The sequence below is a fragment of the Syngnathus leptorhynchus genome, chromosome 16 (genome assembly GCF_054491065.1).
Source record: "Syngnathus leptorhynchus isolate UIUO chromosome 16, UIUO_Slep, whole genome shotgun sequence".
In the NCBI taxonomy this organism is placed as follows: Eukaryota; Metazoa; Chordata; class Actinopteri; order Syngnathiformes; family Syngnathidae; genus Syngnathus; species Syngnathus leptorhynchus.
Genome location: NC_141210.1, coordinates 9,070,208 through 9,085,156, shown reverse-complemented (window position 1 = coordinate 9,085,156; position 14,949 = coordinate 9,070,208). Strand labels below are relative to the sequence as shown.

General features: G+C 49.3%; 3 protein-coding genes across 6 annotated transcripts in view; 1 reads left to right on the top strand and 2 right to left on the bottom strand.

Moving 5' to 3' along the window:
* Nucleotides 1-6,407, bottom strand: part of coro7 (coronin 7) — a 38,801-nt gene extending 32,394 nt beyond the window's left edge. Inside the window, exons 1-9 of one of the 4 annotated variants that reach the window (XR_015068549.1) lie at nt 5,902-6,407; nt 4,789-4,888; nt 4,635-4,715; nt 4,310-4,380; nt 4,017-4,203; nt 3,349-3,425; nt 2,126-2,176; nt 1,433-1,516; nt 1,060-1,142 (exon numbers count right to left, since the gene is read on the bottom strand). Coding sequence is in view for 3 of the 4 variants with exons in the window: in XM_085934536.1 (XP_085790662.1) it covers nt 1,060-1,142; nt 1,433-1,516; nt 2,126-2,176; nt 3,349-3,425; nt 4,017-4,203; nt 4,310-4,380; nt 4,635-4,715; nt 4,789-4,888; nt 5,902-5,961 (794 nt within the window). In the remaining variant the exon portion in view is untranslated. The remainder of the gene's footprint in view (nt 1-1,059; nt 1,143-1,432; nt 1,517-2,125; nt 2,177-3,348; nt 3,426-4,016; nt 4,204-4,309; nt 4,381-4,634; nt 4,716-4,788; nt 4,889-5,901) is intronic. The other 3 variants (XM_085934536.1, XM_085934538.1, XM_085934537.1) reach the window with 3 other exon arrangements.
* Nucleotides 6,408-6,751: 344 nt separating this feature from the next.
* On the bottom strand, nt 6,752-10,710 carry LOC147044762 (5-hydroxytryptamine receptor 3A-like). The gene is made up of 9 exons (XM_085934340.1): nt 10,572-10,710; nt 9,169-9,308; nt 9,055-9,099; nt 8,865-8,971; nt 8,627-8,796; nt 8,451-8,566; nt 7,950-8,160; nt 7,726-7,875; nt 6,752-7,526 (listed from the first exon to the last, which is right to left on the bottom strand). Exons 1-9 carry the CDS (start codon nt 10,633-10,635, stop codon nt 7,276-7,278), a joined length of 1,254 nt encoding a protein of 417 aa, XP_085790466.1. The 5' UTR covers nt 10,636-10,710; the 3' UTR covers nt 6,752-7,275.
* A 2,513-nt stretch (nt 10,711-13,223) lies between these two features.
* On the top strand, nt 13,224-14,390 carry LOC147044761 (inward rectifier potassium channel 16-like). The gene has a single exon (XM_085934405.1). The coding sequence runs from the start codon at nt 13,224-13,226 to the stop codon at nt 14,388-14,390; it is 1,167 nt and encodes a 388-aa protein (XP_085790531.1).
* Nucleotides 14,391-14,949: the final 559 nt, after the last annotated feature.

Sequence of the window (14,949 nt, the reverse complement as noted above, 5' to 3'; positions counted from 1 at the left end):
TGATTTTGCCAGCGCATGCATGGGCTCTGATGGAAAAAAGGGACTCTCCTCTCCTCTCCTCCATCAGTCTTTTTTTGGAGGCTGGATTGATGACACCGAGAAACACCCAGTGTTCCAGATCGCGCACGCACGTACGTATGTGGCCGTCAGCTGCGTTCACAAGCACAGTTTGTGTGAAAAAAAAAAAAAAAGGCAACTGTATCCATGCCACAGTCTTGATTTTAACTCCAAGCACCTCCCAAGTAAGATTACCCCATCATTACGAAAATGAGGCCGAACCCACAGCCCGCTTCTCCTGTCTGGAGGGAGCGCATGAGGGTGGGGCCTCCAACTTTGTGGCAATCCCATGAAAGCAGTCCTACTGAAAACTGTGCACGGCCAAACGCTAACTTGACAGAGTCCAGCCTGCCGCTTCAATGCCACTCCATCTTTACCGCCACCCTTTTAATTACGAACAGGCAAAAGGGTTTGGGGGGTATACGTCTCTCTTTATGGCCTAAAAATGACAGGGAGGAACTGCTCCGCTGTGCTCTTTGACTTTGAGCTTGCAATTTGGGAATCTGCTCATGCGCGTTCACATTGGATACGTATCCCTTCAAATCGACTAAGAGATTGGCATTAAATCTGCATGAAGCCAGCCTTAAAAGTCGGCTGCTGGGTTTTTTTGTGTGTTTTTTTTTTTTTGTCTCTCTCATATTTTTAAAAAAGCACCTGACGGACAGCACTATCAATAGAACGTTGTGCTTCCCAGAAGTCCTCTGTAGACCGTATCCCCCAACACATTCACCCCGTCACAGCAGTTGTTGATACGAGGACGCATTCGCAGAGTGAACGGCACGGCACGAATGTGAGGGGACGTTGCGACAACGATGGGCGGTCCGCGTTGATGAGGTAAGGCACGGCACGAATGTGAGGGGACGTTGCGACAGCGATGGGCGGTCCGCGTTGATGAGGTAAAGCTCAGAGGGTGACGGGAACCTCTACTAGGGCTGGTGCCATGTCTGGCCCAGACATTTATGAGCCATGAGGACGGACCACCACGACTTGCACAACACTCACCCGCTGGAAGCGCCGAAGGTCTGAGACTTCACAGAAGAAGTCAAGTTCCTGCCGTCCCAAAGCCTCACCTCTCGGTTGCGCATCTAAAATCAGAACATGACTCCTTGACATGAACGCCTCCATAATCGGAACCAGCACAGCATGGAAGACTTTCTCTTCATCCGGGGCTGAGGAAACTTTGGCGCTCAAGAGTCAGTTTTGACTTTTAAAACAGACAGTCCGGACTTCAAAAATATACTGCAGTACACGTGACATCTGCATTTTGGCCCGCTGCTTCTCCTTCTCCACATATCGATTCAATTTGTATCACATTTTAAAATTGGAGCCACACGAACAATGGGCAACAGAAAAGGAGCACAAACCCCCTTGTTACCTTATCAAAGCCCGTAGTCAGCAGAAAGTCATCCTGGGCCCACAACATGCGAGAATCTTTGTGGCTCTGCAGGCAGGCGACGCTCTGTGGAGAAAGAGTGTGCCTCTTGAAAGAGTGTGCCTCTTGAAATTGTTGCCACGGTGGGTGTGCGGGGAGCAGAGAACGCCACGTCTGTCTGTGGACAGGACGCAAATGGCCCCGCGAAGGGGGAGCTTGTTTGTTTGTCGCCAACACGAGCGGCCCGTGACGCTCATCGTTATTTGGGGCTCAAACACAAATGTATGAGGAGAGGGACACTACTGCCGCTTGAAGTTGAAGTTAGTCAGAGCTCTGTCCAACCATATCTCCATGGTAGGAAACAAGGGCCTTGACCAACAAGGCCCAACAAAGGTCCTGGACTTGGCCAACAAGGGCACAAGCGATGGCTGCCGCATCCGTTTGTGTTAGCCGCCTGCTTTGGCTTCTCCACCAGGCAGAACGGTGTTACTTGCAGGGAATGTTGCTTCACTCGCCAGGATTAGAATCAGGTCAGCATGCGCATGTGGCAACAATCAAAGGCGTCCCACTCTGTGCGCCAGAGCAAGGGAGACTTCGTAAGATCGCCATCTCTTCCTCCAACGCGGATGAGGCGAGCCGGATTTCAAATGGAGCGCGCTTCTTGTCCCCAATCACAATCGGAGAAGAGATGCTCACCTGAACTGCTTTCAGCTGGGCTCTCGGGTCAAACACTCGTAGCATCTTGTCCTAGAGGATTGATAATCCTGATCAGCTTGTAGAACGAGCAACAGACACGTTGCGCATCACTCCATCGGGAGGAAATGGACCCTAATGCGATCAGGCGGTCAGCAAGACGCGAGTGTTGAGATGCAGCCTATTTATTGTAATTTTCTCAATTTAAGTTGTTCTTTGAGAGGGTGGGCTAAGAGAAGATGTTTGCTGTGCACGGATGGACAATCTCTAAAGAGAGGCTCAGCTGTGAGTGTGTGTGTAGCAAGACCACACACAGATATGATGGATGGCCTTCGGCTGTAAGCTAATCGAAAACAACCCGCCCTGCCTGGTTTTACGATGAGCATCGTTCCTCAGCAGGGGGAGTTTATGGACTCAACACGGCGAGATCGCACACAATAAAAAGGTAATTGTCACCTCCTCATTTTCCTGCCTCCCGATGATGTTGGGCATTTACATAGTGGAGTGGCCCATGCGCACGGAGATAAGTTGGGGCACAGCAGGGGTGGAGGAGGATTTGACATTTGTTTAATTCAAACAATTGCATGCAAGCAAACTACGATCGAGGGCTCGGTCCCATACATGTACAGGTCCTATTTGCTTTGTCGTTTGGGATCAACGACAGCGGGGAACCTGGAGCTCCGAACTCAGCTCATGTTACCCCGGTGAGTTCTTCAAAATGGAGGTGGACAGCAAGCAGGCGGTGCGTGTCGACAAGGATGTTTAGCCCCGTCGGGATAAACGCCGTGATCGTGATTTGTAACCCGTCGCAGCAAAGACAAACAAAGGGGGTGGGGTGTCCCCATTTCAAAGGCGCCATTAGTGTATTCAAGGGAAATCAACGGAGGCTCACTGGAATATGCCCTTTTAGAACATAAGAAAAGCACGGCTTCATCTAGTGATCCAAAATGCAAGTATGGTTGATCACAAGCAGCCTCTAAGATCTGAATTACCTTATCGATCTGGAGTGATTTTATTTCAAAGAGTGGCTTTGAAAATCCTTCACGGCAATAAGACAAATACCAAGAAATTGGGTATGTTGTTTTTTTTTTTGGATCCGATGAATAAAAACAGCCTGGGTCAAATTGACGCATTTACTCCCTGCTGACCTTTGGGGAGTGTTGTCTTGTAGCTATGTGTGAGGTGGCAGCGGCAAGGTCAAAAGTCTGACAGCAGCTTGCGCTCACCTTGCATGTGGAAGCCAGCAGGGACCCGTCCATTTTCCAGCTCAGACTCTGGAGTTGCTCAGCATGCTCCTCCAAAACTGAAGACACCACACGGCAAGGTCATCATTAGGCAGACAGGGATGGTCGCGTTAATACCAGGAGAAGAAAATGAGACACAGGAGCAAAATGAACACCTCATGAACGGGAGGAAGCACGTCTGTTCAAAGGTGAACGCGACTTGTCTGGCTTTGACCATGTCGATCGATGAACCGCATGGTCAATGCTCAAACTTGAGATGGAAAACTCACTTTGGAAGGACTGGCATCCAAGTATTTGCCTGCCCACCTTACCCATGTGAAATCAGGCCACAGAGCCAATCGTTCATCCGCCTATTTCTGAAAAAGTGAGTGCTTGTGATTTTTGTGGAATCTGCACGTCCTATCTGGGCTACCTGTTCCGGACCCTCATACGTGCATTGCCTTTTGTTTGGTCACGCGTAGAGCAGATTAGCATTAGCTACTGATCAGTGGCGTTATACAGAGTGCAAGACAAACACACGGGATCCACACGTCATCCAGACGAGACACAAGACCTCAAGTTCCTTTCGTTCACCAAATGGCAAATGGTTCAGTCCGCGTGTCCCAAACTTTTGTCCCAAGAGTGGAGGGCAGCGCGCAAAATGTGACTACCTGAGAGTGGCGCTTCCCGGCAGTCCATGTCCCAAATGAGCAGACGCTTGGCGGCGCCGACAGCCAGCAGCCCGGAAGAGGTCGGGTGGAAAAGCAGCAGATCGGGCCGTCCTTGCCCGGCTCCCAGAGTCAGCTCGGGTTCCGGGGGCTGCTGCAGCTCCGGATCGCACAAACGCCACAGTTTCACCTGCGCAAGCAAACAGAAACCGGGTTGGATAATGCACATTCTTGTTTTGGGTTGGCTGTAGGAGGGACACGGAAGACAAGGTGAGGTCTGGAAAGGAAGTGCTCACCGTTTCATCCGCAGAGCACGTTGCCAGAAGACGGTCGTTAAATGGAGAAAAGTCCAAATCGGTCACCAGATCTGACGGCAAAAGAGTACAAAGGATGAAGCTGAACTTTTTTTGAAAGTGGACAGATGGTTGGCTCCCGCGACTGGATTTTGCTTCCAGAAGCTGCTTGCCACATCGCAACACCATGGCTGGAGTCGCAGGACTGTCAAGTGTTTTGGCCGTCTTGCGACCATATTGCCCATTCACATACACAAGCGCTTGTTGTAAACTGCAGAGCAATGTTTTGCGTTTCCTTTCAATGTTGCATGGCTTTGACGAAAAGTACCCGAATGACAGGAGATGTGGGTGACGCGCCATTCTCCGTCCGCAGCAGGCTTGGCAGACGTCAGGCCCAGCACACCGCCTCCTGAAAACGCATCATCGCGAGGTTCAAACGGACGCTAGTTGAGTCGCTTCCTTGGCACAAAAACAATTCTTACCGGACTGGTTCGTGTTGAAGGCCACCAGCTCGGCACTTGCTTTGATGCGCTTTCCCTGGCAGGGAAAGGATCCACCGCCACGTACGCCGTTGAGCCATTCCTGGAATTTCAAGAGGCCACAGGTCACATCTGACTGAAAGTCAATCTATGTGCGCAGGAGCTAATTGTCGACGTTGCCTTCCCTGCTGCCCTAAACACTTTGAGAGGCACAGACCTCTGCATGATTGCCTTTTTGTACAGCACTGCACATTAAAATTGCAACTTAACAGTGGTGGGTTTGAAAGGTGGAGTTGGTGATTAAAGTCCACTGAGAGCGCAGGTAACATGCACAGCCTGTCACCGCATTCAAGATGAGTTTCTTGCACCAGATGGCACAACAAACCGGCTCTGGGCTTTACAAGCAAAGTCATCAAGAAGCAGGAAGCATGGAGCTGACACTCAAGTTCCTGTGGGGAACAAAGTGCGGAGGAAGTGGTGCAAGTGCACTCTATGGTGCGCACCAGACAGCATTTAACAATTGACTTATATCGTAGTTAATTGTATAATGATGATATAAAAATTTTTTTGCACGCATTCTTGTGTAGAAGCCTCCATTATTTCTACACAAGACCCGGTTAGCTTCCTTTTAAGAGTAGAATTACATAAACTCGCCCATCGTGTAGTGCTTGGGTTCCTTTTAAAACAAAAATTGACTTCTGTTGATTTGAATTGTTGTGAATTAGTCACGTTGCGTTTACGTGATTAAAGTAGCATCAGAGCGCCACTTGCTGTCTTTTAAAGGCATGCACGCTTGAACATTGCTGAGATTTTACAGCCACTATTACATAATACACTAAGGGAAGCTGCAGGCGTTGCTATCTGACATGAATCGGTTTTAAAAGGCATGCAAATGCAGTCCAGTCATGATAGATATGCTTTATAGATATGAAAGCAATGGAGCTTGCTTTGCGTCCACACACAAAAAAATATCAGTCGTCAGTAGATGTGAATGATACATTTCGAGATGCAGGAAGTTCAACACGACAAGCAAGCAGGCGTTTTATGAGTAACCCGCGGTGATGCTAATGCTACAAAAGGAGCAGACGCCACAACTTCGTCGACCAGCTAACTCACATCCTTCTTGGCGACTTTTGGAATGGTGTTTTTGAATTTGGAAGTCTTAAAGCGGTTCATGGTGGCCTGCTCTCGCCGCTTGAGGTGTCACCGACTTCCGGGTGTCCTTGCTGTAGTTCGCGTTGTCTGAGAGCGAGAGAGAGCGAGAAAGGGTCCGAACGGCAGGTTGCAAACGGCAGAGTGTTCCTGATACAGGTTGTGCAGCCGACGATTGTGTCCGTTCGTTTGAATTGTGCCAACGTCGCGGTTGGGCGGAGTTGAGCTGTAGTTGGTAGCGAACGAAATGCTGTTCGCTTCGCGTTCAAGTACTGCTCGGAATGCTGGCTTTAAACCGCCTGAGCGTCCGATTGATAGTGTTGGTATACGGATCTGCATAATATGCAGTCCTGCGACTCCAGTGGGGGCAAGCGGTATAGATAACAGATCGATGGATAACATGCAGTGTCGTTTGAGAGCACTGACCCTTTTCGCATTTGTTCTGAACAAATGTGGATGTAAAAACTTTCATGTATCACGTGGGCGTGTGGTAGCACGACAACAATGGGCTTAAACGTGCAGTGGGAAATTCGAATTCGGTAAAATTGCCGACCATCTCGTAACCTTTAGTCTATACCATCTGAGTAAGTGGCATTCGAGAGAAGCCGACTCTTAATAGTAAAACAATATTTTACACGCAGTAAATGGTAAGTCGTTTTTTAACGCTTTAAAAGCTTACATTGTATTGTCTCAAATGTGTTGCCGTAGTTATCTTTCAACGACGATGGCAGGTACGCGTGCGTAGAAGGGTTTATAATTTTCACATCTCAGGAAAACAAAACAAACCCAAACCAACCTGCAGAAATGTCCCAAAACGTTTATTTTTCTCACTTTTGTTTCACTCTGCAGAGCAGGAAACCACTACAGTAACTACTATCAATACTTTTTCACAAAGGAATTAAATGTGCAGTGAGGTTATAATTGTAGTGTATCAGGCCTATCAAAGTCTTCATGCATTTGAGGTTAGCCCAATAAGCACTCACGATGAGGTACCAAAAGTTCTCACGCTCTGTTCTGAAGTGCAAGTTTAGATACTTGTGTGAAATAAAGGTAAAAAGGGGTTGAAGCACTGATTCCGTTTCCGCAACAGTTCAGTCAGTCAAAGATTTTCCTTCTCCAAATCAGTCGTGTGTTTTACGACAGTCTATCTACCGCTTTTTTACACTACTGCCACGGCGGCAGATGTTGATAAAAAGGAGCAAGTCCGCATTGATAAAATCAGAAGAAGAAAGCAAAGATTTGAACTGTAAGTAGTGAAAACGTCTCAAGTAAGTACAGACACCCGAAAAAGCGATCGACCTAGCAAACTCGTGCTCAGTTACTTGGCACCACTGGCTTTTACCAGAAATCCAAGTGGTTCACTTCGCATTTGTATTTCACCATCACCACGATCATAGCGCAAAAGTACAGCGTGCCCAGAATGAAATAGAACCAGAAAAAAGTTTTGTCAATCCTGTCTGCGAGCGCCTCGTTGCGCTCGCACTCCACTTCCTTGGCTTTGATGGCGTCCAGGAAGTCCATCACTTTTCTGTGCATCTGCTCTTCCTCGGAGTTGTCCAGCCGGATGAAGCTCACGTCTGCTTTGTCATCTAAACATAGTGATGATCATGATATGGCTGAGAGAAAATCCATATGGCTGAAAGTTCGGGCCCCCACATATGTTTGTCAAATTACATCAAATTAGGCACACACCGATTAAAGTGGCTCCTTTTAGAAAGTCTCCAAAGATGTTCACGAACTATGCAGTGGTGAGGTCAATATGTGACGCCCGCAAACTCACTGACTCACCCTGGTCAGCCCTCCTCTGCCCGTCACCAGCTTTGGCTCTTCCAGAGGAGCAGCAGAAGACGAGTTCTCCGTCCTTGGCTACCCGCGTCAGCACCATGGACACCAACATGCTCACCACCAGCAAGACCAGGCACACGCAAAAGTGGTTCTCTGCAAGCGCAAAGCTGCACGGTGGGCCACGCAGGCTTATCAAAGATCGGCAGATCGGCGACTCTGAGACCAACTTATGACTGGGCTGCACTCGCTGTCGCCGGGCAGCTGGTCGTTGAGGATGAGCAGGAACATGGTGAAGCTGAGCACCAGCGTGACCTTGAAGGAATTGCGCTCGCCGCAGCCCAGCGGTAGCGCAAAGCTCACCATGTCGGCTAGGATGAGCAGAATGCTAGGAAGCATTAGCGTGATGAAGGGGTTCTCCTGCCGGATCTTCAAGATCACCTGGACGCAGTCAGAGGCCAAACGTGGATGCAGAGTCCCTGTCGCGGCAGGCCCAACAAACGCTCACAGAGTGCCCTTCCTTTCCGTTCCATTCTATTTGGCACTCACCTTCTGATTTCCTCCTTATGGATTCGCCATTTTGAGTGTAGCTTTTTGTTCACGTTCCAATATTGAAGCGCCGTGCATGGCGCTATGGTGGCTTATGAGAATACGGAAGCTAAATTGACATTTAGGGCCGAGTTTCTAATTTGCTTCAAGTTCACTTACAAGCCAAATCCGCTCCGACCTACCGAGATATAGAATTGTTCATCGGATGGCGATTCCAGGTAAGCTCCCAAGGTTTCCCAGTCGCCGTGACTACCGTCATACACCTCCACCTCGCCGATCTCCATGACGGTGCCGCATCCTGGGTGCAGGGCAGCCTGACGTTAAGCAGGAAACTGCTCCGGCGACATGCGTGACCTACCTTGGGAAGACCAGGTCTGGATGGCCACGGGACATTCGTCCTCAGCAAAAGGGTAGTTGAAGAGGTTGAACTCGCAGTTGACCTCAGCCGCCATCACCACGCGGTGGCGCAGGGTGCCATTGCTGAACACGATCAGGTCGCGGAAGCTGTTCTGAGTGCTTGACGATATGCTGAAGATGAACAGAGAGAGAGAGAGCGGCACGTGGCAAAGTCCCGGCTGCGCAATGGCTCTCCTCACCCATTGGTCACAAATATGTCGGGCGTCCAGACTTTGCTGACGGGCAGAATCACCTCCTCATAGGGGTAAACGGACGGGTCCCAGTACAAGTCGTCATCTGTCCATTCCTGTGGGTGCGATCCGAGTTAACGACCGACCTGACTATTGGCTCGACATCACTCCATTTTGAGCCATGCGTCTCGTTGCTTACAATTGTGGCCTGTAAAATGCAGCCGAGACGGAGGTTCTTTGTGTCCTGAAAGGGAAAGGCAGACACTCTAAGGCATGGAGACAACTTGCATGCGCATCCGCACGAGGCGCTCACAACTTTGATGGTCTGATACTCGATGGATGACACGTAGATGTACTCAGAGCAATTTTCAGTCTGTGGCTGAGTTATTAGTTTTCTGTTGACCAGCTCGTTGGCCAGACATCGGCGGCTGGTGCAGTTATCGTTGGTGACTCCTGGAGAAGCACAGAGCAAAGCGCCACTTTGACACAGCTCAGAAACGAGCGCATCTGCTGCTGAGCGTGGCGTGGCGGCTGCTCCATTTTCGGGCAAAGACATTTTCAACCTTTCCGCTCTCACCCACTATTCGTGCTACATATTCCAAGCAAGTCAGGACACGTCTCCTCACTTTTCCGACCGTGAGCCCAACTTGAATCTCCTGACCTTTGTGTTGAATTCATTGTGTTCTTGATGCCAAAGCAGCTTCCCCCTCGCCAGTGACGTGCGGTGAGGTTCATGACTGGGGAGAAACTGACGCCCCCCCCCCCCCCTGGTAAAATTTGTCCGACGCCTAACCGTGTCACAAAAAAGGTTGGGGAACGCTGCCCTAAAGTAGCTTATTCATTATTTAATTTGAACTATTATAATTGAAATCCCACATCATCAGTCTTCACACATAAAAACAGTCAATAAAGCACACAGAATCAAAAACTTGTTTTCGATCGTGCGTACAACTCCGTTTGAAAAGTCATGCTCCGAAGTCCCGTTGTCCGAATCAAACTTTTTAACTCCGGAGTTGGTCTTCCTTTACTGATGACCTCCTACTTTGACCGAAAATCCATCGTTGAAAATCGTTTGGATATGTAATCCTCCATTGTAAAACGAAATATAAAAAGGAAAGAAAAAAAACGAATATAAAACGAAATAAATGGACGACTACTCCTCAGTTGTTCACTGTACATTTAAACTGGAGATCACTTATTCTACAGGTGGGTGGATGAAGCATCCCCTGCCATAAAGCTGGAGAACCTTTTTTTCGTTGCCTCCGTAGGTCTCTTTTCAAAGCCGTTTTGTTCATCTCAAGAAACACGAAGTTACAGACAGATGACAAAAAACACTTATATACATCAGGTTAACTACGGAAATTAGCTAATATAGCCACAGCGTTTGAACACTAAAACAGCGACATAGAGACAGACAGCAGTTCAGTCTAACTGCATAGCCTGTCAGCGTAGGCAGCCGTGTGAGGAGGCAAGGCACGATGTTGGCTCCTCCAAGCGAATAGTCTTCGGTTTTAATGATACAAATTCTGCGATTTTGGTTCAAAATGATACAAAACGATTGAAATTAAAAGGAAAATGACTTTATAATAAAAACAATTGAATTTGGTTTTTCCCCTTTTCATGATGGCAGGAGAGGCACGGCCTCCCTTGCCTCCTCTGACCGCACGTCGCTGGCCCTCGCAGCTTCTCAACCGCAGCTTGACTTGCGCCGCTTACCTCTGCAGAGAAGCGTCCATAGAAGCGCCGCCCTCCACAGAGCGCGGCCGTCTAGCGCTTGCATGGCGAGCCGAGTCACAATCGAGCGCTTGCCACGTCCGACCAATGTGTGTCTTCTGGCGTTCCAGACTCTTAAATAGGCGAGCGCTGGCTTATACCGAAACACGGCGGTGGCTGCCACAATTGGCGCGCGCGCACAATAGGCGTCGCTGCACTTGCGCTATTCCACTGTTCAATGAGCCAGCTGCTGTTTGTCTTTCTGCCGCACAATGCCCGACGAAGCGAGATCCTCCTGTCACGGAGGCCTGACAAAGACTTTGCGGTCAATTCTCAGACCTCTCATTTGGCGCTTGCGTGTTGCGTTGACTTTGACAAACCGGCTCGCTGAACCATCATGTTAAATAAAGCGCTTTTCTCGTTGACGTTTACATTGGCGGTGTCGTCTAACGCTCCAAAACAGAGGAAAATCGACACGCACATGAGGCAAAGCCTCTCTGTAACATCCAGCGAACAGTCCAGGCTACGTTTGGCCCTTCCCCAACATTCATTCAAGTCCCTGTGTAGGGATTTACCTAAAAACAGTACTTCAATGACATAAATTACTACTTCCTTATTAGCCAGATCGAAATGAAGCTCTTCTGTTACTTACATGTTACTTTGCGATTTCTTCAGATTTTTGCAAGTCAATTGTTAGGTACTATGAAAAAGGTTATCGCTCAGGAATGCCTCTTATCTGTGTCTTTGCACATCCTCGCACCTGAAATGGCAAGCATACGCTCCAACACGGAATGATCATTTTTATTCTCCCCCACTCACCTGCACTCGTCGCGGAGCAAAGGTTAACTTTCTGTCAAACCAATCAGGAAATGCTTGGAGGGAAAAGAGCCGCTAAATCACCCATTAATGATCGGCCCATCGGCGGGACCCAGAAGACTCTGAAGAGCAATACAACTCGGATTTCGACACCTAGACGCAAACGAGGACAAGACACACTATTTGTGTGGGGGTTTTTTTCTTCTAAATTGCTCCTCAGGCCCTAAATTCTTCCAGCTTGTTTTCAGAGGGATGTGGTGGCTGCCGTGATATCAGGAAAGTCGAAGCAGACTCGAGTACTGAGGCCCCAATTGTCGTGCTTTTCAGACACCGAAAGCCAGTAAGTCGCTTCTCATTCACACGCGGATCAAACCAGAATCACTGAGTGAGTTTGTCCTACTTGAAATTATAACAAGGTGAATTTCCACCAACGGCTGAGAGCAGCAAAATGGCACCGGGAAACCACTCACATGGTTGACAATCAAAAACTGCTTGCTCGCTCTGCTCAATTTGTTCTTTTTCTTGGAATGACTTGAGTCTTACTCTCCTACTTTGAATGCCTTTTATTGTCATCCATGCGCTTGCTCAACGCAACGTTGACAGACAAGTAGCAGGAGCTTCGATTGTCACCATCGTCAGTTGTAGAAAATCCGGTTCAAGAATGTAGTCATGGGGTGAACTGAAAAGCAAATTTGAACAAAGCGGCGCCGATCCAAAATATCCGACAGCTCATATTACCGTATGACTGTCTCCGTCTTTTGCCCGAGGGGGCGGGGGCACATATCGAAGGAGGCGGAACAATGGCAGATGAAGCACAAAGAAGTTTTTGTACAATTTAATTCATGATGGCCATTCACTATTCTAATAGCAACGTTGCTGTCACCACTATTTTGGGGATCCTTGTGTTGCAATCGGAAAATTCCATTTCATTTGATTAATTTTAATTCCATTTGCACGGCTCAATGTGTGTTTGGGTGCGCAATGTAAATTCTGAAGGTGTAAAAGTAGAGTTGCTAGTTGTAAATGCGGTCTTATCAGCAACATGTTCCCGGGCGACATTATCAGACCATGAAAATAAAGACATAAATAAACACCCTCAGCCAATGACCCAGCTCTCGGCACATGGCGCTCTGACTCTGCTTTTATCCGAGCAGCTGTCCAGATGGCAGCGTTTGATGGAGTGCGGGAAAGCGATTGAAATATCCCAACTTTGGTGAATTGCGAGCAGCGTTATGCGGGGGATACAGTTCAGGTTTTGGGATAATAATTAACATGCGCAAAGAAAAAAAGATGAAAAGTCGCTGTCAGTTTGGTTTGTCTTTCTTTGCAAGGCCACTCTTCGGCGCCCATGAGCGAGGCGCCGAGCTCCAAACCGATGCACGCAATCTGCATGCGCCTTTTGAGAATGTTCTTGGAGTTCATCCATCTTGAACTAAACGTCGGCGTTCTGAGCTGCAGTTGCTTTGGAAAGCCAATCGACTAAATTTTCGTCAATAATCAACTGGTGAGAAATGTCATCATTGTTCTTCAAGGTCAGTTGTTGAGTCTCACCAGAGGCGCGGTTGCTTCCCTGAACACAAAAGGTGGTGCGGCATCAGAAGCACTGACCCGTTCAATTTGCGAACATTTTGCTCCTCGGGTGGCGGTAGTCCGCTCCCTTCATTTGGGAGCGCATCAGACGATTACGAGACTTTGACCGGACTAGCCATCGGAGCGCATTGGCATTTCAAAGCGGTGCCACTCATCAACCCGACGACACGCTGCTTTTGTAGCGGGCGAGTTTCTTCCGTGTGATATGCGAGTGGCCGACAGGAATTGTGCAGCCATTGACAGACCCAAATGGAGGCTGCTGTATCCTTCACTCAATCCTTAACTTTATATTTGGGCCTTGGCAGGGCTCCCGACCCGATCGCCATGAGCACTGAGAGGTGCGAGGAGGCGCCTGGCGACACTTGCTTGGCCAGTGTTCACATTGTGGGCGCCGAGGGCCAGCGGCTTCGCTTCATGCGGAAGGACGGCGGGTTCCCTGTGGCCTTCCGCAAGGTGCCCGGGGACTGGAGCCCGTACCTGCTGGACCTCTTCACCACGCTGGTAGAGATACGCTGGCGGGTGATGCTCCTGCTCTTCTCACTGTCCTACATCGTTTCTTGGCTGTTCTTTGGGCTTTGCTACTGGCTCATGGTGTACGTGCACGGCGGCGGTGGCCCCTGCGTGCTCAACGTCTACGACTTCACTTCGGCGTTTCTCTTCTCAATGGAGACCCAGGCCACCATCGGTTACGGCTTCAGAGGCGTGACGGAAAACTGCGGGGTGGCCGTGGCGGCCGTGACAATTCAGGATGTCACCAGCTGCCTCCTGGACACCATCGTCATCGGTATCGTTGTGGCAAAAATGGCGTCGGCGCGCAAGAGGGGTCAGACGGTGGGCTTCAGCAGAGTGGCCGTGGTCAACCGGCGGGACGGCGTCTTGTGTCTGTCTTGGCGGCTCGGAGACTTCAGAGGGAATCACATCCTGGAAGGTGTGGCTAGGGCGCAGCTCGTACGCCACTCCAAGCAACCACAGGGACCCGTGCTGGTGTCGTACCAGGATGTGGACATCCAGGAGCGGGAGCTCATCCTCGCCACGCCAGCCCTTCTCGTGCACAAGCTCCAAGCGGGCAGCCCGCTCTACCACATTGGCCCAGAGCGGCTTCCGGAGGAGGATTTTGAGCTGCTGGTGTCCTTCACCTACACGGGCGACTCCACCGGCACGCTCCATCAGACGCGCACCTCCTACACGCCCGCCGATATCCGCTGGGCGCAACACTTCCGTGAGGTGCTCAAAGTGGGCAAGAAGCACTACAAGGCAGACTACGCGCTGTTTCACCAGACCGCGTGGGTGGCCACCCCAATGCTGAGTGCCGAGCAGTACGACCGAGGAAGGGCTCCACCTGGCCTCTTGCGCTCGCTACGGGGCAAGAGAGGCCGCTGCCGCACGGAGGAGGTTATGCGGCAAACCCGTTTGTAGTCTACGGAGCTTCGGAGATTTATTTATGCCTTGACGGCTTTAGGATGTTCAAAATAAAGTTTTTAAATGCGACGCTTGTTTTTTCCTGTTCACGTCCACTCACAACACCATTTTAGAGAACAGGTCAATGGAAAGCTCTGCGGCAACTCAAACTGTCACGACTCGTCTCTGGTCGTTCTATTATGTGTCTATGTTGTCAAGGTTTCTGTCCGTGTCTCTGTACACTGGCCCATCCCCTCCTGTGTCTGCCCATACTCAATGTAATCACCGTCATCTGCCTCTCGTTACCTGTCGTGTACTTGTCTTGTCTGCGTGTTACAACCCTGTTGGATTATTGTGTTCTGTAAGTCTTTCTTCCTGCTCCAGTCCTGCCCGTGATACAAATACTGTCATCTTGTGGCCACAAAAAACATTTTTTTAGTTGTAGTGTTTTTTTTTTTACAGTGGTCATTATTTTTAAATGCTGTCATTGTCAAAGCTCTCAATTTATTTATTTATTCGTCATCCGTATGTTTATAAAACAGATGAAACAAAAAGCTAATATTACTGCAACAAATAC

Bases quoted from the DNA above. Each gene is read 5' to 3' on its own strand.
- LOC147044762 (XM_085934340.1), bottom strand. From the start codon at position 10,635: ATGCAAGCGCTAGACGGCCGCGCTCTGTGGAGGGCGGCGCTTCTATGG. The intron at 8,161-8,450 runs GTAGGTCGGAGC...GACTGCGTCCAG, and splicing joins ATGAACAATTCTATATCTCG to GTGATCTTGAAGATCCGGCA. The intron at 7,527-7,725 runs GTGAGTCAGTGA...CACTATGTTTAG, and splicing joins GCAGAGGAGGGCTGACCAGG to ATGACAAAGCAGACGTGAGC.
- LOC147044761 (XM_085934405.1), top strand. From the start codon at position 13,224: ATGGAGGCTGCTGTATCCTTCACTCAATCCTTAACTTTATATTTGGGC.